Raw genomic sequence first — 27,959 nt, 5'->3', positions numbered from 1 at the left:
TAAAAAAATTAAAATAATCAGCAGTGCTTCACTTTTGATTTCGGCATTTATTTGCACTTTTCACTATGCAACAATGATGACAAAATAACGTTTTCAAAATGGCGACTCACGCAACAGCTGTAGTTTGAATTTTGTCAATCTAAACAGATAAGATTTGTGTCTCTATACCTACCTATCGTCAGCCTATTTTAGTGACATAAAAATTATATGTATGAAGTTCAAGTTCTTGAAATAAGAAGATTTTACAATATATTTGTAATTAAATAAATTACATTTTATTTATTTGAATTTGCTACGCTTCGCGAATCTATGTTGTCTGTGGAAGATGATAGAGGGCGCATCGAAGTGACGTGTGAACTATCTTGTTTTATAAGGTACTTATGTATATTACTGAGGATCTTCAAAATAAGCCACAAATTGTTAACCAAAATAAACAACAAACTCTGAAAATAATCAATAATCTAATGTTCACTAATATCGCTTCCTCAATCGTATTCTTTGATAAGTTTTTATAACAAAAAATGCACCAAATAATCTAAGCGTCATCCGCCATTTAATCATAGTTCACACGTCACTCCGATGCGCCCTATACCATCTTCCACAGACAACATAGATACGCGAGGCGCAGCAAATTCAAATTAATGAAATTTCATTCATTTCATTACATTAATAAGGCCAACGAAACGATATAAAGAATGTAAACAAAGTTTCAAGGGTCAATTTTATAAGTTTGTACTATGAATGGTTGAATCTAGATTCGCATTTACCCTAGATATATTCTACATTTGTCTACGCCCCCAAATAAATCCTTGCTATACCCTAGCCATAGCCGACTATTATTGTTAGCACAATAAAAGCAGGCTATGCCCTTGCCTATATATATATATATTTCTTTACTGTTCATATTTAAGCAATAAAAATATATCGTAGGTGATGGCAACATTCACATAAACGTTACCGTGCCAGAATACTCCAAGGAGGTATGTGACATGTTGGAGCCTTACATATTCGAGCAAGTCGCCAAGCTGAAGGGATCTATCAGCGCTGAACACGGAGTAGGTTTCCGTAAGCCACAGTTCATACATTACAGTAAGGATGAATCAGCTCTGCGTCTCATGAAGGATTTAAAACACCTGATGGATCCTAACGGTATTCTCAATCCTTATAAGGTGCTACCAGATGTGTAAATACTATGTACATCCTAAAGTATTGCCTAAAATGTCGTTAACATTCATTAAATTACGTAGACAACTGCACTTACCTAGCAAATTAAGCTTTTGACAATACAGATATGTACTTCACACTATAGACTCATACATGTCTGGCTTGTGCCGCATGAAACTTATACCCTCACACAAATACTTCATGGAATCGTCTGCCGGCTGCCTTATTTCCGAACCGATAACCTTTAGGCTGGGCGCCGCTTGCACCCCTTTATTAGAGGTGATAAAACGTGTGTCCTGTTATACTGTTTTTTAGCTATAACGAGTTTTCACTACACTTTAGCTGTGTTCATAATCATCATTTCGCCCGGAAGACGTCCACTGGATGAATGCCTCCCCCAAAGATCGGTCCTGCGCTGCCCTCATCCAACTTATTCTGGTGATCTTGACCAGACCGTCGTTCCATCTTGTGGGGGGCCTATTAACACCACGTCTTCCGGTACGTGGTCATCATTCGAGGACTTTACTGCCCCAACGGCCATCTGTCCGTCGAGCTATGTGCCCTGCCCACTGCCACTTCAGTTTCGCAATCATTTGGGCTATGTTGGTGACTTTGGTTCTCCTACGGATCTTCTCAGTTTAGCGCGAGTATCTCTGAAAAAGCGATACGCGACAAAAAAAAACTAATCATCGCCATGATAGCTGTGTTATTAATAAGTAAAGGTATTCCCAAAATGAAAACGTTTTGTCGTTATCTTACCTTTGTCACTACAGAATAACATGACAGAGAAGTAATTTTATACTTAGAGTAACTTTACATTGTGTTTATTAATAAGACAGCAGTAGTTTATAACATTGTGATGTTGACACTCAAAGAGCTCTTAATATTTAGACGCTTTTGTCATGTTCTTGGTGTGACCCGATTTATTCCACCATTCCAATCTGTTCCATTGTGATGTCAACTGCAATGGAAAAACGAAGAAAATGGAATTTTGTAACGAAAACACGCTAGTCCCAATATAAGTCTAGCGAGAGTAGCTTTGAAAAAACGACAAAAAAAACTCATCAACGCCATGATTAGGGAACATGGCCTTCTCCGGTTTGTTTAATAGTAGGTATTCTAATAAATTAATGCAACTTCGAATATTTATTTCAAGATTTTTAAAATGTTTATCTACTTATATTTTTTAAATCAGAAAAAAATATTTTTTTATGATGTTTATAAAGTTTAAAGATATTGTTAATGTTAAATGATGTGAAATAAAACATTGATTTATTTAAATGACTTTTATTAAAATATCCATTTATTCTTATAACATTCATAATATCACTGCAACGAAAATACAATGAAATATTATAAATATCTGCCTAATAATAGCTTCAAATAATATTAATTCAATAGTACAAAAATTTATTATTCGTAAAACGTAAATGACGTGGGCAATGGAGAGACTGTAGACATATTATTATGATAAAATAGCAACATTGTGATTTACGTCCACCACACAATTCAATAAAATATAATATGATCATTCGTGTCTTTAGGACATACACAACATTGAAATATTTTGGCATTTAGTTGTTCATAATTATTTAGCATACATACAACGATTACACTGTGTTACCCAAGAAAAAAAAACATAATTTTTTTGCTTGTCTGTGCCGAAAACCAATCAATCATTCTATAAAATATTTAAATTACGGAAGATCTTATGAACATGATTTGTATGTGGATAGCTCTATGATGGCAATATTAACTTAAAGGGTTTGAACCCATGGCAATAAAACAATTAATTAAAAAAAAATAGTAAGAACCCCCGAAAACTAGAGTATTTTCATGTAGAAAACTAGTTTCGTATCCACATATTATATTATTTAGTTGTTTGGTGGTTAGATGAGGATAGAAATAATATAACATAAATATAATTTGAAACCGTAAATGCCAGGTTGTAAATCTTAACAGTAATAATATTCTGATAACTTTATTTAAGACACATTTGTTTTCACTGTTATTTCTAGATATTTCTATACCAGGCTATAAACGAATGTCAAAAGCTTATAAGTAAACTATCGGTACCAAAGCGGAAGGTAGGCATACTATACAACAACATAATTATTGTTGCATTAATTTTTTGTTTTGAAATTCACTGCTACAAATAATGTTGTTATAAAAGGTTTGTTTTGATGTCCAAGATATCAATTCCTAGAAGAATCAATACCACACCAATGATGATTTCACCGGGTGTTGGTTGCATATAAACATTTTGTAGTTCGGTGAATGCATTCTTTATAGCTTTATAAAAGGTCAGTGGTGGTTTGTTAAGTCTTCTTGGAGCCCCAATAGAATAATGGTTCAGTTAAACCAGTTACGAAATATTGATTAGTTGATAATTGTATTCATTACAGTGGTAGTCAAAGGTGTTGGTCAAACTTTATCAGACAAAATAAATGGTACAATAATGAGATCACTAAATAAAATTTATAATAATTATGATTACTTACAGACAAAATGTAAACAAGCAATGGCTTCCAAACAATGGCAAAAGTTATGGAACTACTCTTTGCAGTTTAACATTGAGTACATATTCCTAATATTAAATTTTTGAATAATATTATAAGATTTTGATTTTTACCTTAAAATATGCTGTGTTTGTGTTACTTTCTCCGTGTTATTCTGTGCTCCTTTATATCTTAAAGGTAAAATTATATTTTTGATCTGTTAAATTGTTTTACAAATAAGTTGTGTAGGTACACACTGTGTGGTCTTTGCCTCTGTGACATCACTTCACGTCTTTGCCACATTCAAGACCAAGGACTGTTAATTTTATTAAAACAAAAGCTTTTATATTTATTTAAGAGAAAATTAATTATTCAAATTGATTGTAAACTTTTTATTGCATACGAGGAAAAATCAAAATATGGTTCATGTGGTAGGAGATGATCACTTCAGAGGAATCACAATGTTGTAGGCATTTTAGTTGATGAAGGGTGACCTACACAGTTATATAAGTAAACCATACCACAGATTTAAATCTTCGTTTTTGTTCATTGTTAATGCTAGAATTACTATCTGAGCAAAGTATTGAAGGTTTACCAATGAGAAATCCTATGAGGATTGGACTGAATAGTGTTTTAAATGAAATATTTTTTTGTTTAAACTGTAAAGTCCAGTTCCAAAATGTTCATAATTGTAATATTGAATCCTTACAATTGTCTCACATCAAACACATAAATTATACTTGTTTACATTTAGCCCCCACACTAATTTATCCAAAGAAACAATTTATTTATGTGATACAATAAAATAATTACAACTAACAGTCAAAAATATGAAATGTCTTCGGAATTCAGACCAAATCTAAGAATATAGGGAAGTAGTTATGTTGCAGTTTATTACACATTTACTTGTACAATTGCTTTCATAAGAATCATTCTGTTTTAAGCTAGAATTAGTCTAATACGACCCACAACAAATCTACCATTTAGCTACATTCAAAAATTACATTTCTCGACAAACTATTATTAAATTACTACTACAAAAAAGTAGCACATCAAATTTCTATGTTAACTTCATTTCTAATCGAGACTGAAAGTCATAGTGGCAAACTCCATTTTTACAATACTAAACTTTATGATTTCTAACCCTTAAAATTGATAAATTTTGTAGAATGTTGGCCATAAAGTTATTAAATTGCTGGTTCTACCAAAATGATAAATTTTAACTGTTAGAAATATTATTAACTAAATATTGACAAAAATGTAGTTCGGTCACTACGGTTCTCATGGTAATTATGTGACACATTCAAGAGCTTACATCCACATTTGAATATTTTTATTAAAAATTCATTTATAGTTCAACAATTGAACTGCATGAGTAGATTTGATTTAAACTATACAATTAATTTATTAGCCATAGTTCATGCAAAGCCACTGTGTAGCTACTGCAACTAATACTCAAGAGTTAAGTATTCATGATAAAACATGATGGATATTTAATGTTACAAGCGTATTAATTAATTCTGCCAGTGTACTTATTATTGCCATGCTGTGTGCTAAGTATGACAGCGGTATTTTTGTAGTTTTATATTTTATAATTTTTTTCTTTTGTCTTATAATGAATGGTCTGACCCGGAAGCGGTTCGTTTGACATCAGTTATCGTTTGATCTGATTGGACAGCTTCAGAAACTCAAGGAAACCAGCCTGCATTTCAGCATCCATTCCTGTTTCCCATGAATCGCTCTCCAGTTCGTCACTGAAAACAATTAACCCATTCAATTATTATTTTTTCTTGTATGAATGTTTTTTTTACCGTTACCATGTTTTACCAGTGGCTCCTTTGCACAGGAAGCCGGCTAGATTATGGGTACCACAACGGCGCCTATTTCTGCCGTGAAGCAGTAATGTTAATTGTAGTTGCAATAATTACTGTGTTTCGGTCTGAAGGGCGCCGTACCTATACTAGAAATTACTGGGCAAAAGAGACTTTACATCTTATGTCTCAAGGTGACGAGCGCAATTGTAGTGCCACTAAGAATTTTTGGGTTTTTCAAGAATCCTAAGCGGCACTGCATTATAATGAGTAGGGCGTATCAATTACCATCAGCTGAACGTCCTGCTCGTCTCGTCCCTTATTTTCATAAAATAACCATACATACAATATGTTTATATGGTTTGGTCAAACAGAGGGTGTCGGATGAAATATTAACTGCATAAATTTATACAGTGAATGTCAATGAAAGGTTAGCGATTAGAATTAACACAGTAAAATGGGAGAGGTAATCACATAATAAGATCATTTCTTGAATTCAAGGCATTTCGAAATTAGCTTGTTTTATTAGTTGTTTTTATAGCGGCAGTAGTAGTTGCTACGGTGGTAATTACTGGGTGTAAAATGAGTAAATCAAGGGAAGTTTTAATATTGCCCTGATAGAGAATGTCAAAGAGAAATGCTTAAGATGGTCTGGCCCATAAAATTAGTATACTACCATAATAGACGAACCCTGAGTGGAAGTGAGATGAAAATTACATAAAAACCTAGGTGTGAGTAAGAGACGGAATAGATGAAGACCATGAAACTGTTTTGAAACAATTTAGTGTCCATAAGTCTCCTGTCAAATTGGACCGCGTTTTAATTTTAGTGTTTTTATCGTTATTGTTCTGTGTTTTAAATAATATTAATTAAAAAATAGAATGGTGTCGTGTTCTGTATTAGATTGTATTGTAATATCAACAATCCACCTAAACAAACATTTCATATGCAAATACTGATTCTGCAATACTACTCCTTGATTTTTATTTTCATACAACATATTATGCACTAAAATACTAAATACAACATTTTGTATACGCAGTAAACACTCTATTTTCCTAAGATTATAATCATTTAAGAAAATGTGTTAGATAATAAATATTGTATACGGGATTGTGACGCCGTTTACCAAGCAAAATACTACACACTTCACTAACACATCTGTAAAACTAGCACACATGAACATTTTAAATTTATTCTTGCCATAATGGGGAGAGTGTTTGTCTATTACGCTAGTATAATAAGTTTATGGTCTAACCTCACTCAAAGAAGATGGAACGGGAAGATTTTTAATATAAGATGGGGCAAACGGGCAAGAGGCTCACGTAATGGAAGGTGGTGAGCCAACGCCTATGGAAATCCGCAACACCCGGGATGAAGTGAAGGGAAGAAGAAGTCAAGAGATGCAATTCCGGTCTTTAAGTCCTCTCCATATGTTCTAATCATATGGAGAGGCTTGCCCTAGACTAAACTTCACCACAATTTCCAGTAACAAAGTGTATTTGTGAAACTCGACGTCTACATGCCGCAAAACTGTGCCGAATAGAACAATGGATAAGGCCGACCCCGAGTAAATGGGAGACGTTCTAAGGGCAAAAGGAGTTTTAGCGCGTGAACATAAACTCACGAGTGAAGACTCGGGGTATTTTTACAGTTGCCTGCGAAACACTGTACTTACTGCGCATTTTTTTTGCAAGCAAGTATTCGTAGAAAAAATGAGCGTTACGTGCAATAACTCACGTTGCTTGTATATGACAGTGGTAAACTATACTATATGCCATTATATATTAGGGTGTGCGCAGTGACGGATTAAGACTACTTGATGCCCTAAGCAATCCATGCCTGTGGGTATCCCCTATCCGTATGTCAACTAGAATCAGTCTTTAAACCTTTATCCCCTAAAAACATTAGTTTTTTGTAAAATAAGTTGATGAGATGTAACGTACTTTAGAAGTGGAGTAGGTGCGACAACAATAAAAACCAAAGCACAATTTATTTATTTATTGAAATGTGCCTTGCGGCGCTTCCGAGCATTGAATTCATTGCCGTATTACCGTCTAACGTTTTTATCATATCGGACTCTATGTCAACAATTTTCCAATTACTCCTAGAAACTTTTTTTTGGTGACGTGAGAGTGAGACGTGATGCCCTAAGGACGGATTTTTTTTGTGCTTCTTCTGGTGCCCCCTCAGACGTGATGCCCTAGGCAATTGCTTAGTTAGATTAAGGGTTAATCCGTCACTGGGTGTGCGTCAGAGCACAGATACTACGGATTTAAGTGCTCAAACATGTGTCAAGTCACAAATATTTGAAATATGTCGACACGGCCATCATAGACCGACACCAGGTTGTGAGGATAATGTGTGCAATACTTACAGTATGTCGTCTTCGATGGGCACGGGCTTATTGGGCAGGTTATTCTGCAGAAAGGCGCACTCCTCGGCAGTGAGGGCAGCACCATCCGCCAAATAGCCTCCCTCTGGGTTGATTAACCCATCTGTTTCACCATAAACTGTTTAATCATTCAATTTTTTACCACAAAGTGTGTAGTGAAAGGCTGTTTGACCTGATTTCTGCCGTGTGGCAAGCATGTTTGGCTTTCATCTACGGTGCGGTTTTCAAGGAACTTTCTGACACTTACAACCATCTATGGTATGATCTTTCTTGTGTGGTGTGTCGAGTGCGATACCCAATGACGTTCTATTCATATAGACAATGCGCCTCATATCAAAGACGAAATATGGCACATGCCACAAATGACACCACAATAACCTTCGACTGCTATACATTTCTGATTGTGTCCTTTCATCTGTCCCATTCTGACAAGCGGGTCTTGCCTGGGGACTTGTCAATAATATTGTACCATATTTAAGGAAAAAATATTCATTTTAACTACTTCCGCTTTTTGCATATCAATCTTATATAATAAAATAACCTTACCGATGATAGGTCACAGCATCTTTTTTTGAGTTGTTAATGTATTATTTGAGCACTTTTAATAGCACACTTAGGCTTGTTGATTGAGACATAGTTGACACACGACTAAGGAGAAAAGTGTGCTTACATTGGCTTTAAGCACACTTTTGCCGTTCCGTTATCAGACTGCGAATGATATGTCCATATGTTTAGAACGTCATTGGCGATACCACATGGTAATAAATGTTATTTGCAAAATAAAATTTTACTTTTTCTTTGATCCAGTATTTATAGCAAGACTAGGTATATATATTATACTAGCTGACCCAGCAAACGTTGTATTGCCGATATTAAAATCGCGATACAAAAGTAACTGTTGATCGTAGATGGGTGAAAATTTGAAGTTGTATGTATAAAAAACACAATGCTGAGTCATAATCAAACAAATTAAAAAAAGAAAATCGTGTGGACCACCCCTAACATTTAGGGGGATGAAAAATAGATGTTGTCCGATTCTTAGGCCTACCCAATATGCACTCAAAATTTCATGAGAATCGGTCAAGCCGTTTCGGAAGAGTTCAATGTTTAACACCATGACACGAGAATTTTATATAATAGATTATAACAAGTAGCAACGAGTCGGGCTGAGATCTATACATATTATATTATAGTGTACTTACACTTCGCTCATACTTTAAAACGTCATAAAACACTGTGGAGGACCGCCACACATCCAGATGGTGAGGATGATATGTGGCGCCAATAAGACACACAATGAAGCCACGTCTCTACGCAACGCCAAGTGATCCAGCCGTTCACAGAGTACTGGGTCGCCGACAATTCGCGCTGCTCTGCGTTGCACGCGGTCAAATGGATCGAGCTGATACTGGGGTGCGCCAGACCAGAGATGACAGCAATACTCCATGTGTGGCCGGACCTGCGCTTTGTACAGCGCTAGAATGTGGGCCGGCTTGAAGTATTGCCGTGCTCTATTAATGACGCCCAGTTTCTTTGAAGCCAATTTGGCTTTGCCCTCCAGATGGCCACGGAATTGGCAATCGCTCGAGATTTCGAGACCCAGTATTCCGATACTAGGCGAGGCTTTTAGGGACGTTTTGTCGAAGAGCGATGATGCGACAAATGGGGTTTTTTTAGTGGTAAACGCGCAAACTTGAGTCTTCTGGGGGTTAAATTGGACAAGGTTCAATTTACCCCAATCCGCGACCTTCTCAAGAGAGGACTCGATAGAAGACACAAGTTTCTCCCGGGACTGGTCGACGATTTCCCGAGAGAGACGTGCATGGCCCGTGTATACGCCATCACCAGTGCTGTCATCTGCATAGCAATGAATGTTGGAGGTGTCCAACATATTATTGATATGCAGAAGAAACAGCGTAGGAGATAGCACACAGCCTTGGGGCACTCCAGCATTCACGGGCTTCGGGTTCGAGCAATGTCCGTCGACAACGACCTGTATGCTGCGCCCAGTGAGGAAGCTGGAGGTCCACTTGCACAAGCTCTCGGGAAGCCCAAATGATGGAAGTTTAGAGAGGAGCGCCTTATGCCATACACGATCAAAGGCCTTCGCTATATCCAGGCTAACTGCCAGGCCTTCCCCCTTGCTTTCAATAGCCGCAGCCCATCTATGTGTTAGGTATACCAGAAGATCACCTGCCGACCGACCATTGCGAAACCCGTATTGTCGGTCGTTGATCAACTGGTGACCCTCTAGGTATACCAACAGCTGACGGCTAATTATGCTCTCCATGATTTTGGAGAGCAGGGAGGTAATAGCAATAGGCCTGTAGTTTGCCGGATCCGAACTATCTCCTTTTTTTTGGATCGGATGGACAAGGACTGACTTCCATGAGTCAGGGACTACGCCTTTGGAATAAGAGTGCCGGAATAAACGCGTTAGCACCGGCGTCAACTCAGGGGCATACGTTCTAAGCACGATTGGAGAAATGCCATCCGGCCCGCTCGACTTCCTGACGTCCAACGAAAACAGAGCTCGCCTAACAGTTTTCTGTCTGAACTGTACTTCAGGCATAGAGCTCTGACACCGCGGCATGGTCGGCGGTGTTTTTCCGTTGTCGTCAAGAGTCGAGTTGGAGGCGAAAAGAGCGCACAGGAGATCGGCTTTCTCTTTTGCCGTATGGGCCAGGGTGTCATTCCTCATGTGCAACGGCGGCATGGACGGCTGGCTGAAGTTACCAAGAGCAGCTTTCGTCAACGACCAGAACTTGCGTGTTCCGGTTGGGTAACTGGAAAGCTGCTCGCCGATTTTGACGACGTGTTTTGACTTTGCACGGGCGATTTGCCGCTTAAAAAATCTGGAAGCACGGTTGTATTTCCTCTTTAGAACTATGCAGTTCGGATCCTTTGTGCCCAGCGCCGCAACCCAAGTTCGATACGCCTGTTTTTTGCAGTCAGATGCTGCTTTAACTGACGCATCGAACCAGGGCTGTGATCTGCCACCGATCGGTACTACAGAGCTTGGTATAAAAATATCCATGCCCTGTAGTATCACATCGGCTACTGCAACGGCGCAGGCACTAGGATCATCCGAAGGGAAACAAACCCTGCTCCAAGGGTAGGATGCAAAAAAGGAACGTAACCTATCCCAATCTGCTGACTTGTTGTGCCAAACGCGGCGGGTCGCTGGTGGTCTGCGACGTGGGCGTCGTATAGGCACTACACTCCTGACCAGGCAATGGTCGGACGTTCCGAGAGGGGCGTCGACAATGACCTGGTAACCATCGGGATGTGTAGTCAGCAGAAGATCTAATAAGGATGGCATGTGGCTATCCACATCCGGGAGCCGCGTTGGCGACTCAACCAATTGGGACAGATCGTAAGCCAATGCAAAATTATGCACAGATCGCCCTGCGTAGTCTGTGGTACGTGATCCAAGCCATTCGGCATTGTGCCCGTTGAACCAACCAAACTACGATTACCAACCCAATTACCAAACCAACCCAAGACTACGATTTCAGCGGAGGGGATCTGTGCAAGCACGTCGTCAATTGCCGCTTGAACGCAGCCCATGAGATGATCGGTTTCTGCGTTACCACTATGGGACCTGTAGACACACGCATAGATGCGGACGCGGTCCTCTAAATCTACGCGGAGCCAGAGAGTGGTCATGAGCATGAATGAAAAGGAGTGATTTATAGCGCGTGATGTTTTGTAAGGATAGAAGCGAGTGGCATTCTGTTGTCTCTGCCTTTCCCGACGGGAAAAAGGCGTAAGTGTGTGTGTGATATGTGTAGTAAGCACTATGTTGCTTTACGATATGTGAACCTGCCGTATCTGTTGTACTCACTCTGACGTCGGCCCGGAAGCGGGTCAGGCTCGGCGAGGCCCCAGCGGGCGGCCCGTAGCGCCAACACGCCGCGCACGCACGCCAAGTGTGAACGACGCTTTAGACGCTCGAACGCAGCGTGCATACCGGCTGGACAGTCCGCGTCCAGTGCTATACCCGATAGCTGAAAAATAAATTATCAATCAATCAAAAGTATATTTTTTTTACTGCCTGCCCATTGCAATGCAGTGCTGCTCAGAATTCTTGAAAAACCCCACACTACAACTGCGTTCGTCACCTTGAGACATAAGACGTTAAGTCTCATTTGCCCAGTAATTTCACTAGCTACGGCGCCCTTCAGACCGAAACAAAGTAATGCTAATTATAATAATTACTTCTTCATGACAGGAATAGGCGCCGTTGTGGTACCCATAATCTAGCCGGAATCCTGTGCAAAGGAACTTCCTACTGGTATATTTCATAGGTATATTACATTACAATTGAAATATGTCATTTCTTTTCAAACAGCAGATGTCCTTAGAGAAAAACCAGAAAGCAACTCTAAGGGTGACGGTGATCACTTAACAACAGGTGACCCGTACCCTCGTTTGTCCTCCTATTCCATAAAAAAAAAAAAGGTTGCTCTTTACAAAACAGATTAGGTATTATAAAGTAATATGTACAGTTAAAATTTGTTACTTTTTTGACAAAGCTAATTACCAATATTACAGAAATTCTCAAGAACACAATAGTATTAATACTGGTTATAAAAATAAAGTACTACTATGCTAAGCTAAGTCTTTTGTATCGCGAAAAATGAACAAAATAATTGAGCTGGGGTTTCACTAGTGTTTGTGTATTCAAAAGAACGACAATAGAAAAAGGTGCTATTATGGTACCCTACCTAGCAAACATCCCACTGGCATCCATCCCAAACAAACATACAATAAAATCAAATATTTTCCAAATTAGTTTGGATTCACAATGCTCGTGAATCTTGAATAAATTATAATGGTCCAAAATTTCTTACTTTTAATAACTGGCATACAGCTTTTATGTTGACCTCCTTGTCTGTATCCAATAAGTGTAGCAACACCTTGCAGAGACTTTCACCAAGAGTTTTCAGCCGTCCACCCTGCGTAAATAAAATTATACATGACTTAATATATTATAATATATATGAAATTGTGAACAATTTTATCCCTGTACTTGAAGAAAACATCAAGGGGTGTGTATTGGTTTTCTAGCAGGGTAGGTACTAGGTAATCTGGAGATTGCTGATGATGTACTGCATAATTGCCTATGATATGCACACCCCTAGTCAAAACATATTATGTTTTGAAAATACAGTGGTTTGAAGCCCTTTGACTATATTCCCAGGTGTATTTCCTAGCTGTGGTTTCCTTCACCGCAAGAGCATTGAGTAATGTAATGTGGGAGGATTGGATGAAAGGCACCGGCATTGTCCTATGCGCCACACCATTTTTAATTTTTATTTTATCTATACATTTCTACAAAAATAATCTTGACCCAAACTAGGCATATCTTGTACTATGGGTGCAAGATCAATATCACATTAATACATATACACATGCATGACTCGGAAAAAAACATGTATTTCAGTAAAATAGTTTGCACATTAATGTTAAAGCTTTTCAAGGCTTAAAATGTGTGATTAATTGAATTAGATTTTTCTTTAAAGTTACATTTTTTAAATTATTTTATACTACACCACCAAGATAGATATCCATGACTGATGTAGTCTAGCGGACAGACAAGTTGTATGGAAATCTTTAAATAACATGTTTATTTGTTTCTTGTTTTAACATAGACTATTTTGATCAGACATTATAGAATACTTACTTACTACAATTTACATCAACACTTATCTGGCAGCCTGAATGTTTTTAAGAATGCTGAAATCAAAATTCTATTCAAAAATTCTGCTCATAGAGCTGTCTGAGTTCAATTAGTTGATTGATTTTCTAAAAAATTCTTTTTTTATTCATAGGTATAGAATAAATAATTTGTATCTCTCGAGAGAAAATATGAATTGACAACTTGCATGTATTGAGGCTCTCAAATCCATCTCATGCCTACAAATTGCACTGTCATAAGGAAATGCTTACTTTCTTTACTTGGTGAACAATACTATATTTAACTTGACATTCAGTTTATTTTGCCCTGCAATGGCTTTTGTTTCTTTTGGTAAAATAAACGAACAAAATGTTTAAAGTAACTTTAAAATGTTGTTTAGAAAATAATGTCTCATTTGTTCTCTGTAAATAAAAAATAAATAAGAAGTACCACATATTTGGGTGGTTCAGGTATCATAACAAATACGTACAACTTCTTTCCTCTTTCCAGCAACATAGCATACACCTTTACCACCTCATGTTTGAAAGAGAATTTGTGTGTAAGTGACCATTTGTCTTCCTATTCCTTAGAAAAAGGTTACAGTACACATATAATTCAACAGAAACATGCACAATTTATGCTCACTCAAGTATGTATCCTTATGATGTAATCCAAATTACCTGACTATCCTCAAGTTGGGTATATATTTCAGCCAAGAACATAGCAAAGCCACGCATGTTCTCCTCTGAGGTTTCCACGCCACTTATGATCTTGTTCTCTTCTGCAGAACATCTCTCAAGCAAGCATGTTCGGAATGTTGATTCTTCTGGTGTAGCAACTGAATCATACATTGAACACAGCCTTGCCCCATTGTACCGGAAGTTGGCTTCACCTATTGACTGTATTAATATAATGTTTATATATACTGTAATTATACCATACTATGAATCTTATAAATAAATACTGCTAATAATATTTATATATAGACAACTAGCTGATCTGGAATACATTGTATTGCCATATAAATTAATACAACAAATTTTGGGGTGTAAAAATAGACTTCATCTGATTCTCAGACCCACCAAATATACATATAAAATTTCAAACAAATCAATCAATCCATTTCGTAGGAGTGTGGCACAATGTGACATAAGAATTTAATATATAGATATCATAACTAACATGAACATATTAAAACAATTTGAAATGTTTTAATCTCAAACAAAACACCTAATTTTTTCTTTTCATTTCAGCCTCATGTTCCAATCTAGTTATACTGCCAGTATGTTACAATTACACTATATGTATTGATGTGTTTTGCTACTTTAAATTATGTAAGGTATATTTTTATACTATAGATACAAAAGTAACATCTTACCTGGTTGACAATGGCTTCCACTAAAGGACGTGAGTAATTTGCATCATGCAAGTTAGATGCAAACAAATCAATTATGGAACCGCAGAGAATGTCGAATTTGCCTGGGTCAAATGTTATCTCACACATAACTGTTATCAGGTATGCTATTTGCTCCTAAAAACAAAGTCTAATCAACACAGAAATATACACTATATTATCATATCTGTACAACACTGATTCTATTTGTGATAATGTGTAGAATATAAATTTATTGAAATAAACTACAGTTATTATTCAACATAATAATATTCTATGTTAATTAATTATATCTTTTAATAAAAAAATTAGATAATCTAAATATTTTTCACTTATTAAATCTTACCCGCAGATCCACATTTTCTTGTTCGTCGAGAGAATTAGATAGCTCTCCAAGATTATAAGCATTTTGATCTTGTGCTTGTCTCAAACGGTCCTGAACCGAAAAGCGAGGTAGCCTATACTGTGAATTATCTTGTGAGTATATCACTGGAGACTGTGGGACATAATTGGCTGGATACCATTCCTTTGCATCAGCTGATAGGTTAGATTTTGGTGCTTCAACTATAACAAGAGACATTTTTTTTTGTTGTAACTGATAGGAACTATTTTAGAATAACCTATTTTTATCATGTACTCCTAGTATATTCTTCGAATCAATGAGCTTCAAAGTTACTTTTACTTCTAATAATATTTCTTTAACATTTGACAATGTATCACTACCTCCTGTGTGTGTCTATTATAAAAAAATAAACAAACACTAAATTTTAAAAAATATGTATTAAAACAGCATGGATTAAAATAATTCTAAATTTCACTATTTTCAATAATACACAACCGGCCCCATACTGCCGAGTTACTAAGTCGACGTCACCACTAATAAAAAATTTCTACTTTCACCTTTCGTGCCCATAGTCGACCTGAAAATTTGACTTTAAATATTCGAAAACAATGACGTTGCCGAATGGCAAATATCATATAAAGAAAGTTTGGAAGATACATAATTGGCTCACCTTTAGACTCCTCAGTCGTAATTTTAGGTCGGCGTAATTCCTTTGGAGGATTTTCAGGTTGCTGCCAACCACGGCCTCTACCTCTAGAGCCACCTATATCCCCGTTATTCATTTCCAATGAATATGAAATCAAAGTATTCCAATAGAATATTCTTGAATTCGGTTACCGTGAATAAATTCCATAAATTGAAATTGTAAAATATATTGGAAATATCCGAAATTAAATACAATTCTCTCGACACGTAAACAAAGGTTTCATTCGTTCACCATACTTAAAAAAACTAGAGTTGTAACTTTGTATAGTATAGTAGTAGACAGTAGACTCAAGAATCAAGACTGTAGATGGATTGTAGAGAATTCCAGTTTCCACAGAACATAGAGGTCGAATACAAACTTTTGTAAGTACAGTGAAAATGTTTCCCGTCAAAAATATCTATGGCCTATCAAATTACGTCATAGCGTCGGTACGGTCAGCAACAAAAAAATTACGAATAATTATTTACTACAAAGTTTTTACGTGCTATAAAACTTAAAAGTAAAGGGGATGTTTACGATTTTCTTTAAAAAATCGTAAACGGTGGTTCAGAACAAAAAGAAATACGTAAACCTACGAAAATTAATATTATACAGTCACTATGGACCTACCTACAGAACAGAAAACAACGACATTTAGTAATAAGTAATAATCAATTAATAGGCAGATTGCAACATAAATTTGGATATTAAATATTTTACTATCAAATTATTATGTTTTATTAACTCGGAAGTGCTAACCCCGACTCCTCTATCGGCACTCACGACTCACGTAGTGATCGCTGGCAAGCAACCTCTGCCCCAACCGCACGGCTTCTTCCCACTTGTGCCGAATGTTTCGAACATATTATTTTATTTGGATATTAAATATTTTTATGTTCATTTACATTACATATACACATGGTCATCTTTAATATTTCAAAGTTTGTCTTAAATAATTCAAATAAAATGCGCGTGCAGTTTGTAAAAAATAAATTATCAATTTATTATGAGAATTAAATATATGTTTTTCTGGTAGGTAAAAAATACTATGAATCACTCGGAGAAATTCGCCTCTCGGAAAAACTCGGTGCCATTTATCTTCTTGGGTGTATATCCTAATTAAAACCTTCAAGTCGAGAGCAAAAATCAAAATTGATTTCTTTTTCCGATGTTTTAGCTTTCTCTCGCTTGATTGGTCCGCGCTCGTTCTTAATGTTGCACTAGTCGGCCATTCTTCCATTCAAACGTAGTATGGCGATTACTACCCTGATTGACGCTGTAAAGCAATATTTATTTGTCTCATCATAAACTAGCCTTGCAGGGAAGAAAAAGTAAAAAAAAAATTGATGGAATGTAATTTCGAAACTTTCGTAATTCAACAGTAATTTTAACGCATCTTTGGGTGACGATTTAGGCGATTTTTTAAACAACATAATAACATAGTGTTCAAATAATTTTATTTCAAACAGGTACATTCAGTAGTATTTTCAAAATTCAAAAATGGATCCCAATTTCCTGTTTAGGCAAGTTTTAAGCACTACCTAAATCATTATTTATTATACCGGAGTGTGTATGCCTGAGCGCACTAGCTACTTACTGCTTTTTACAGCCTGTATCATTTTCGCTCATGATGTTGGATTAGATAGCATGCATTTTAGCAGCACCCAACGAGTTCGAACCGTCGACTAGTTACCTAATCAAATGGGTGAAACATTCTGGCCAGGCCAATCTGTTGGTCGGCTCCTTCAAGTTTTCACCATTATGTACCAGAAAAATTTACTCACCCTCACCTTTAATCAAGAATCCCTGGCTTCGCTCTGAATTCAAAAAAATGCCCTCGAGGAACAAAATATCATTTAAGTCCGTTTCGATGTAACACAAATAACTATTTAAAGGAGAAGTACATGAAGTACTTAAATACTCAAAGTAATAATTCCAGCTACTCTCTGATGGATATCAAGCAGCAACATTAACTAGGTTTAACATTAATTACAAAGGTAACATTATTTACGTCACAAGTCACGTTTGTCAAGTACAAATCCATAAGTCACGTTTGTCGAGAACAAAAGCACAAGTCACGTTTAAACGCAATGTTGCCCATGTTTTTATTGCTACATAGTCTTACGTAAAAATATAATATCATTATCAATGTCGCGTCTTTGTGTTTAACCGATTTAAAAAAGGAACATGTCAAAAAACACAAGTCTCATTTCACTAGCTTCATGGCGGAAAAAGGTGTCGTGGTGGTACCCATAATCTAAAGGAGCCTACCACTGGTATTCTTAGGATCTATATTGTTTTAAGGCGCGGGGTACCTTTCGTAGTTCTACCCTACAGCTACTTAAAAAAATCACTTTTTATTATCTATATATATAAAAATGAATTGCTGTTCGTTAGTCTCGCTAAAACTCGAGAACGGCTGGACCGATTTGGAAAATTTAGGGCTTGAATTATTTAAGTCCAGAGAAGGTTTAAAAGGTGAATAAATAGGAAAATGCTCGGAATTAAATAAAAACAACAAATTTGTTTTTCCTTTGATGTGTCCATACATAATTTCTATGAGATAATTTATTGACGCACGGTTTGACAGTTCTGCTGTGAAACAATTTCATTACGACAGCAGGGTGCATATTTTACGAAGTAATTATTGATGTTATGATGATATTATTGACAAATTCATAAAAAAAAACATTATTTTATTTATTATATACAGAACAACGTCTGTCGGGTCAGCTAGTATGAAAATAAAAATCAACGATAATATAGTTTACCTGATGTAATCTAGAAAAATCCTACTGTAGTTTACAGAACAACCTATTACAGACACTAAAAAATATAAAATAACTTTATAAAGATTTAATTTAATAGACCTTTCCTGCAAACCATCTTTAATATTATTAACACGTGCTACCTATTAATAGGTTTGAAGTCGGTGCCAAGCCAAATAAAAAAATTAATATTATAAACAGCTTACTGCAATTAAGTATCAACGCGTTGTTTTTTGTATTCAATGTCTCTTGTAATTATCTGTCTATATTAGTGTAATAATTACCAACGTCTGTGTTTTTGTATTCAATGTTTCTTGTAATTATCTGTCTATCTTAGTAATAAATATTTCCTGTTGTCATGCGTTGCCTGTCACCCCTCGTTTACACCAAGAAACATGTCAAAAACTTGTTTTATACAAAACTTGTAGAATACTTGTCAAAACATAGTTATTTGTTTTAAGCATGTATTGCAATAATTGTCTGAAACATCATCGTTCACACTGTGTTGAAAACAAGTCTACATACAAGTATTAAACACATTTGCGTTCACATTTAGGTCTGAGACATGTTTGATACAGTCTCATACATTGACAGCGTTCACACCAACATAAAGCATAATGTTTTTAGCAAGTATTGTTAATTTTATTGAAGTTTATGTATAATACTTATTTAAAACAAGTTTTATACACTATCCATGGTTGTTGGATAAAGTCTTATACATTTACCGGACAGACCGCATTTTCTTAAAGTGGAAAAGAAGAAGCTAAATGAAGTGGTCAAAGAAAAAAACTTTATTAGCAATATTTATCTTGGCTTACATTAAGGTATTCTTTCAATACTTTTATAATCGTCTCGCAAACATCAGTAATGTATTGACTTCTTTTTGCCTTTGATATCCGAGCAATAGAACAAAGAAGAATATGAATCATCAACAGCCAACCACGGACTAGTAAAAAAAGAAGGACTCTGCGCCGTGATATTAGCAAATGAAGCACCTTTATGCTAGTGTGTGTGCGGTTACGGTGTATACCAGATACACAATTTATTCTCTCTTAAATAATCATATATCCACAAATACTTTTATCGTATTGTTTTTACACCTTTACACACCGCACGACAGCATTTTTAAAATATTTTATTGCTACGCAAACTGATCTGTCACAGACGATGGCAAATCTCATAATGGCGGCCAATCGGCTTGTATTAGTGTAAGTGTATGCGTGAGGCTATGTATTTACATGTTTACCGGCTTGTTTTGGTGCCTCACTGTTATGTAAAGTGACACGGAGTCCTTCTTATTTTACTCATCCGTGCAACCAACATAAAAAAACCACAGACGCCTTTCTTAAGGGCCAGCAACACTTCTGTGATTCCTCTGGTGTTACAAAAGAATGTGTGAGCGGCTTTTGCATAAAAAAAAGTACCAGTAGTCAATTGAGCAAAAATATTCACCAACTTCTGCACTGACGTGTCAAACAAGTTTAGCTACAAGCCTACAACAAGTATAAAACATGAGTTCATATACATGTAGACAACTAGTAGGTGACAAACAATTTAATCAGACATGTTTCATACAAATTTTGTCTACGACAAGTTTTATGTTTTTGTATTTTGAAAACATTGCATACAACTTGTATTTGAAATTTGCATGAAACTTGTCAAATACTTTAATAATACCTTGGTGTAAACGAGGGGTTGGGCCTCGTTAGAGTAAAAGTGTTCTGTGGGTTGGGCAACAAGTTGTTTGCAAGAGACTACTTTTTAAGGTGAATACCGCATGCGAAAATAAGTGAAATAGGTAGTTAGGTACTTTATACATAAAAAAACAGTGGAGTCTAGGGACGCCTGAAAGAAAGCTTTAAAAACGGTATACAATATAGCACGATACAAAACTTGAAAAGGAGGACATTCTCAATTGGATTGGTTTTATTTTTTATGTATGTACACCGATCAAGCTGAGATTTATGATTCGATTAACGTGATTCTTCTTTAGTTTGATGCTGAATGTTGGCTATTAGGTCCAATAAAAATTTGACGTAAGTACATACTTACATTTAGCCCAGTATTTTTCATTTTATGAATATTTTAGTTAACGTGGGTGATGTTATTATAGTTTTTATACGGCTTTTTTAGGAGTTTTCATGTAGGTTGATTATATGTTATTATCATTAACCCGTTTGCCGATAAGTGGGACTTAGGATACCTGTCATTCATAACTAACAAACGTTCTTCACGATATTTTAGTGTCTCACAAGAACGTGAAATAGGGTATCTCTATTGTATAAGGCACGCGGAACCTTTGTCGGCCTACCCATAGCTACTTAAAAAAATCTTTTTTAAATATATTACAATAAAAATCAACGAAATATTATAGTTTACCTGATGTATTATAGAAAAATCCAAAAAAGTTTACAGAACAACCTATCACAGACACTAAAAAGTAAAAAAATAAAATAAAACTACGTTTAAAAAAACCGACTACAAAAACTAAAAAGTATAAAATAACTTAATAAAGATTTAATTTAATACACCTCTTATGCAAACTTAATACCTTCCTTTAATTTTATTGAAATACTATTATTTGTATGTGCTACGCATTGATAGGTGCCAAACCAATTAATGTAATAGCAGGTAGGACCTACACTCGGGACGCGTGACGATAGCTTCGTCTAGGTCAATGACGTTCTATACTTATGGACATATCATTCGCAGTCTGATAGCGGAATGGCAAAAAGTGCTTAAAGACATTGTAAGCACACTTTTCTCCTTAGTCGTGTGTCAATCACCAAGTCTAAGTGGGCTTTAAAATAGTGCTCAAATAATACGTTACCGACGTAAGAAAAGGTTGGTGTGTTACTACTGGTAAGTTTATTTTATATGATGGGTTGGCAAAAGCGTAAATAATTTAGTATAACTAATATTTTTTCATCAAATATGGTACAATTATTGACAAGTATTCACATCTCTTTCTTTCCCGCTTGTCAGAATGAGACAGATAAAAGGACGCGACAAGCACACAGTCAGAAATGAAAACTATAGAGTCGCTCTTTTTTTAAAGGTCCAGTAAACAATTATTAGCAAGATTGTATGTGTATACGGAAAGTCATTGCCAGTGAATATGAACGGCTATTTACATGGGATCACAGACATATCGTATCCTAGTGATAAATGATACTTACACCGCAAATCTGTAAAAGCTAATCTTCTTCAGCTTTCCATGCATTCATGTTAATTCATGCTCATAAATTATGATAAAACTTTTTTAACATTAAAAGTATTGAAATCTCTTTCGAAAGTCAATATATTTTGTCAGTTTAGTCAAATTGACGCACTTACAAAAGCCCAATTACCCACATTTATCATTTGACAAAAGCTGTTATACCAATATTGGTATCTATGTTGGGACACCAAAGCTTACACTACAAAATTACAAATCTCTAAAAGATACCCTGGAAAAAATGTCTACGTCTCAAAGACACAATTAAACAAACTAAATTGATTTCAGGGAACTTAAAACTTAATAACCAGTTTCTCGAATTATTTTATGTAAATAAAAATATTATATTTTAGTGTTTGTCTCTCTCATTAAAGGTGTAGGTATACCTTAAGCTATTCGATCCAAATACATTTAGAGCGTTAAGGAGTAACAAATATACGCACAAACCAATAAATAAACATACAAACTTTCGCCTTTATAAACCTCCGACTGAACAGATCTTGATCAGAAAATAGGGACAGATTGACAAACCTTAAACTTATAGCAACCTCTTTTTCGTCTGGGTAAAAAAAAATACCTACTCCACTTATGTCACTGTCAAAATCGGGTTCTTAATTCAAAATACGCAGATTAAACGGATAGTGTTTACATTGCTGCCTATTTACCAATAATATTTTAAACAACTGGAGTAAACGCAGAAATGTTTAGACATAGCAGTCGAAGTCATTTGTGGCATGTGCCATATTTCGGCTTTGATTTTGTATGTCGTGCTTTGTCTATATATATAGAACGGTCTAGGTCTTAAATCTGATGCTCTCGTGTAACTCTAAAATCTGACGCTTAGGCCTGTTGGAGCCCGCGCAGCCAGCTTCCGTGCGTCAATAAAAACAACAATTCTATCAATAATTCTACTATCAATCATCTTTCGCGAAACTTTTCTTAACACCCTGGGTAAACAAATGGTAGAATACCACTCGGCATTAACACTCATTTGATCTTCAAGTGGAATTGTGCAGATGGGATACGAAGCTGAGAAAAAAAATTCGGTAATTTTTCACCGACGTTTCTGGCCTGTCTCACTTTTCTTGGCCTGTTCTCATACCAACGACAACAAAGTTTCCGAACTTTCAATTCTTCGTGTAAAATTTTCTGAATGTGGCTCATACCAATCCGCAATAGTCCTCGAATTGTCTCCTATGTAATCCGCGGGTTTTCTTCAATTAGCCGCTTAACAGTAGCCACATTATTTTTGTTGACAGCAGTTGAGGGCCGCCCTTCACGAAATTCGTCATGTAAAGACACCCGACCTCCCTCAAATTCAGCAAACCATCGCGATCGCCTCACAGTGCTCAAGCAAGGTGCTTCTCTCCCAAAAGCATTTTGAAGACGAGCGGCACAGTCTTGCGGAAAGAGAGAAGTTTTAAAATCATAAAAAATCATTGTTCTTTAATCTTTTCGAATTTATGTGTGACAAAAAACAATTGACAAATGATTTACCGCCAATTGTTTTTTTATTAAGAAGGTTGCAACGTTTCAAAAATATAACATTCGAAATTCAAATAGGTGGTTCCGATTAGCTAGAAGTGCTAAACTTTTAGTGTGCCCCATGTACATAAAAAAATATCTATTTGTAATATATTTTTCCATATCTTTGTGATACTTTTGCAAAGTCTCTGAATAGGTGGAAGCATTTATAATTATAATATATCGCTACAAAGGTGAATTGTTTCCCAAAATAGTTCTGCAAGGCATTTAAAATAAGTTCACGAGTATACGTGGGCATCTAGGGACTCTAAATTTAAACATTTTTGGGGTTTGGTACCTAATAGGTGGACAGTGGAGGAAGACTTACACGCATGCGCGTTAGGTTCCGTACCTCTTTCTATGGAAAGGAGGACAAACTAGCGTACGGGTCACCTGGTGGTAATTACAGGGACGTTACCGGCCTTTAAGGGAGGTGTACGCATTTTTTTTTAAAGGTCATGTCGTATCGTCCCGGAAACACCGCACAAGAAAGCTTTATGATAGTTACGTGGAAGAAAGCTCCTTGAAAACCGCACTGTGGAGGACCGCAATCCAGATGGTGCTGACCTCCAGCTTCCTCGTTGGAAGCTTATAGGTTCAATCAATCAAAGGTTATATGCTCGAATCCAAAGCCCTTGAACGCTGGAGTTCCCAAGGCTGTGTACTATCTCCTAGGACCTACGCTGTTTCTTCTGCATATCAATGATATGTTGGACACCTCCAACATACATTGCAGACGACAGTACTAATGCATGCCGTATACACGGGCGATGCAGGTACAGGGTCTCTCGGGAAATCGTCGACCGATGCCGGATGAAACTTATGTCTTCGAGTCCTCTCTTGAGAAGGTCACGCAATGGGATAAAATAAACCTTGTCAAATTTAACCCCCAAAGGACTCAAGTTTGCGCATTTACCACTAAAAAAACGACTTGTATCACCGCTTTTCGACAACACTTCCCTTACAGCCTCGCCTAGTATCGGAATACTGGGTCTCGAAATCTCGAGCGATTGCGAATTGCGTAGGATGGCAAAGCCAAATTGGCATCATCGAAGCTGGGTGTCATAGAATAGAATAATATATAACAATAGAGCACATTCTATGGCTCTACGAAGCGCACGTCCGGCCACTTTTGGATTATTGCTGTCATGTCTGGTCTTGCATACCCCAGTATCAGCTCGAACCATTTGACCGAATACCATAGAATACCACTTCAGCTGTTTCTCGCACGGCCAACTCTATGTTGAAGAAGATTTTTATCATACAGATTTGTTTGGCAAATACCTATTTCCTGTAGAAAAATTTATAATTTAAATATAAATATAAAAAACCATTACTAGGCATAGTAGTTAGTCATTAGGTTCTCAGTACATGTTAATTCTGTCTGTATTATTATAAACTGCTAAATGGTAAATATCACATAATCTTGTTAGATGCAGTTGTATGTTTGTTTGAGGTATAATAAATAAAACTGTTTTCAATCTGGGCACCAATCATCACTGTAAACACTAATAAATTCGTTAACACCAATCAAATAACACACTCTATGCTTGGTTTACTGAAATATGACATTACTTGATTTGTGGTGCCCCTTCCACAGAAGCCACAGAAGAAAGAATAGAACAGAACTATTAATTTTCAGCTATACATTGAGTGGCTATGCACCCCTACCTCTTACTGCCAGGAATATGTTGAGTTTGCAATAACCAAGCTTAATATTATAAATACTTCCTAGTATGTATATGTAATATAAGATTACATAGATTTCCAGCAACAATAAAAGTTGAAAATTTATTTATTATATTATCAATAAAACAAAAATTGCTTTCATTGACTAGAACTCATAATAAATCTAAGCTACTAAAATTCTTTATTATACACAAAACATTACATAATATCAACTATATCTATGTACAATATTTTTCTTAAAAAAAAAGAGCAACCAATTTTTCTATTACAGTAATATAATAACAATAATATTTATTATTATTGAAATTATTGGTATTAAATTATCACATAGTATGGGACTAAATAATATAGTATGAATCTGCTATGTGTGACTATGTAATTTATAGGTGAGTTGCGGGTTAGTGTCACTAAGATGTAAAATTACCTAGTTATTATGGGCCTATATTTGCCAGACCTTCTGTTATACAGACCTACTAAGTCTATGTTTTAGAAGGTGTCTTAGTATTACGTAATCTGTGAGCAAGTGTCAATGTTTTCATAATTGGAAGTAATTCCATATCGAACACCATAATGTCGAAATTGAGTAAAGAACACAAAACTGGTCACATAATTCATATTAATGGACTGACAAAATTGGCAGCCCTCCTTTCAATCTTTAAATGACATCATGACTTAGTAACCCAACCCACATTTATGGAATACATGAATATTTATAAAACTTTACATACAAATTCCTTGAAATGTGATGTTTGCAGCTTGGGATGTTTTTCAGGAACTACATCCATTTGTGTTTAATCAAGAAATACACGCATGTTCTCCTCTGAGGTTTCCACGCCACTTATGATCTTGTTCTCTTCTGCAGAACATCTCTCAAGCAAGCATGTTCGGAATGTTGATTCTTCTGGTGTAGCAACTGAATCATACATTGAACACAGCCTTGCCCCATTGTACCGGAAGTTGGCTTCACCTATTGACTGTATTAATATAATGTTTATATATACTGTAATTATACCATACTATGAATCTTATAAATAAATACTGCTAATAATATTTATATATAGACAACTAGCTGATCTGGAATACATTGTATTGCCATATAAATTAATACAACAAATTTTGGGGTGTAAAAATAGACTTCATCTGATTCTCAGACCCACCAAATATACATATAAAATTTCAAACAAATCAATCAATCCATTTCGTAGGAGTGTGGCACAATGTGACATAAGAATTTAATATATAGATATCATAACTAACATGAACATATTAAAACAATTTGAAATGTTTTAATCTCAAACAAAACACCTAATTTTTTCTTTTCATTTCAGCCTCATGTTCCAATCTAGTTATACTGCCAGTATGTTACAATTACACTATATGTATTGATGTGTTTTGCTACTTTAAATTATGTAAGGTATATTTTTATACTATAGATACAAAAGTAACATCTTACCTGGTTGACAATGGCTTCCACTAAAGGACGTGAGTAATTTGCATCATGCAAGTTAGATGCAAACAAATCAATTATGGAACCGCAGAGAATGTCGAATTTGCCTGGGTCAAATGTTATCTCACACATAACTGTTATCAGGTATGCTATTTGCTCCTAAAAACAAAGTCTAATCAACACAGAAATATACACTATATTATCATATCTGTACAACACTGATTCTATTTGTGATAATGTGTAGAATATAAATTTATTGAAATAAACTACAGTTATTATTCAACATAATAATATTCTATGTTAATTAATTATATCTTTTAATAAAAAAATTAGATAATCTAAATATTTTTCACTTATTAAATCTTACCCGCAGATCCACATTTTCTTGTTCGTCGAGAGAATTAGATAGCTCTCCAAGATTATAAGCATTTTGATCTTGTGCTTGTCTCAAACGGTCCTGAACCGAAAAGCGAGGTAGCCTATACTGTGAATTATCTTGTGAGTATATCACTGGAGACTGTGGGACATAATTGGCTGGATACCATTCCTTTGCATCAGCTGATAGGTTAGATTTTGGTGCTTCAACTATAACAAGAGACATTTTTTTTTGTTGTAACTGATAGGAACTATTTTAGAATAACCTATTTTTATCATGTACTCCTAGTATATTCTTCGAATCAATGAGCTTCAAAGTTACTTTTACTTCTAATAATATTTCTTTAACATTTGACAATGTATCACTACCTCCTGTGTGTGTCTATTATAAAAAAATAAACAAACACTAAATTTTAAAAAATATGTATTAAAACAGCATGGATTAAAATAATTCTAAATTTCACTATTTTCAATAATACACAACCGGCCCCATACTGCCGAGTTACTAAGTCGACGTCACCACTAATAAAAAATTTCTACTTTCACCTTTCGTGCCCATAGTCGACCTGAAAATTTGACTTTAAATATTCGAAAACAATGACGTTGCCGAATGGCAAATATCATATAAAGAAAGTTTGGAAGATACATAATTGGCTCACCTTTAGACTCCTCAGTCGTAATTTTAGGTCGGCGTAATTCCTTTGGAGGATTTTCAGGTTGCTGCCAACCACGGCCTCTACCTCTAGAGCCACCTATATCCCCGTTATTCATTTCCAATGAATATGAAATCAAAGTATTCCAATAGAATATTCTTGAATTCGGTTACCGTGAATAAATTCCATAAATTGAAATTGTAAAATATATTGGAAATATCCGAAATTAAATACAATTCTCTCGACACGTAAACAAAGGTTTCATTCGTTCACCATACTTAAAAAAACTAGAGTTGTAACTTTGTATAGTATAG

At 35.7% G+C, this 27,959-nt stretch overlaps 2 protein-coding genes across 6 annotated transcripts in view; one reads left to right on the top strand and one right to left on the bottom strand.

Annotated features, from left to right (window-relative positions):
• Positions 1-2,445, top strand: part of LOC126969454 (D-2-hydroxyglutarate dehydrogenase, mitochondrial) — a 13,380-nt gene extending 10,935 nt beyond the window's left edge. For both annotated transcript variants that reach the window (XM_050814891.1, XM_050814894.1), the window contains one exon: positions 931-2,445. In XM_050814891.1, the coding sequence (XP_050670848.1) occupies positions 931-1,187 (257 nt within the window). In that variant the 3' untranslated portion in view covers positions 1,188-2,445. The remainder of the gene's footprint in view (positions 1-930) is intronic.
• Positions 2,436-27,959, bottom strand: LOC126969593 (polyadenylate-binding protein-interacting protein 1). Of its 4 annotated transcripts, none has more exons than XM_050815155.1 (8): positions 27,652-27,959; positions 26,985-27,202; positions 26,624-26,776; positions 14,232-14,450; positions 12,725-12,829; positions 11,716-11,878; positions 7,851-7,971; positions 2,436-5,416 (listed from the first exon to the last, which is right to left on the bottom strand). In XM_050815155.1, exons 1-8 carry the CDS (start codon positions 27,761-27,763, stop codon positions 5,317-5,319), a joined length of 1,191 nt encoding a protein of 396 aa, XP_050671112.1. In that variant the 5' UTR covers positions 27,764-27,959; the 3' UTR covers positions 2,436-5,316. The 4 variants fall into 4 exon arrangements, with proteins under 4 accessions (XP_050671112.1, XP_050671104.1, XP_050671117.1 ...); XM_050815147.1 differs by lacking the exon at positions 26,624-26,776 and adding an exon at positions 14,930-15,082; XM_050815160.1 differs by lacking the exons at positions 26,624-26,776; positions 26,985-27,202 and adding exons at positions 14,930-15,082; positions 15,291-15,508.

The sequence above is a fragment of the Leptidea sinapis genome, chromosome 1 (assembly GCF_905404315.1).
Source record: "Leptidea sinapis chromosome 1, ilLepSina1.1, whole genome shotgun sequence".
NCBI lineage: Eukaryota > Metazoa > Arthropoda > Insecta > Lepidoptera > Pieridae > Leptidea > Leptidea sinapis.
The sequence above is the reverse complement of the archived record's forward strand: the minus strand, read 5'-3'. Positions and strand labels throughout refer to the sequence as shown.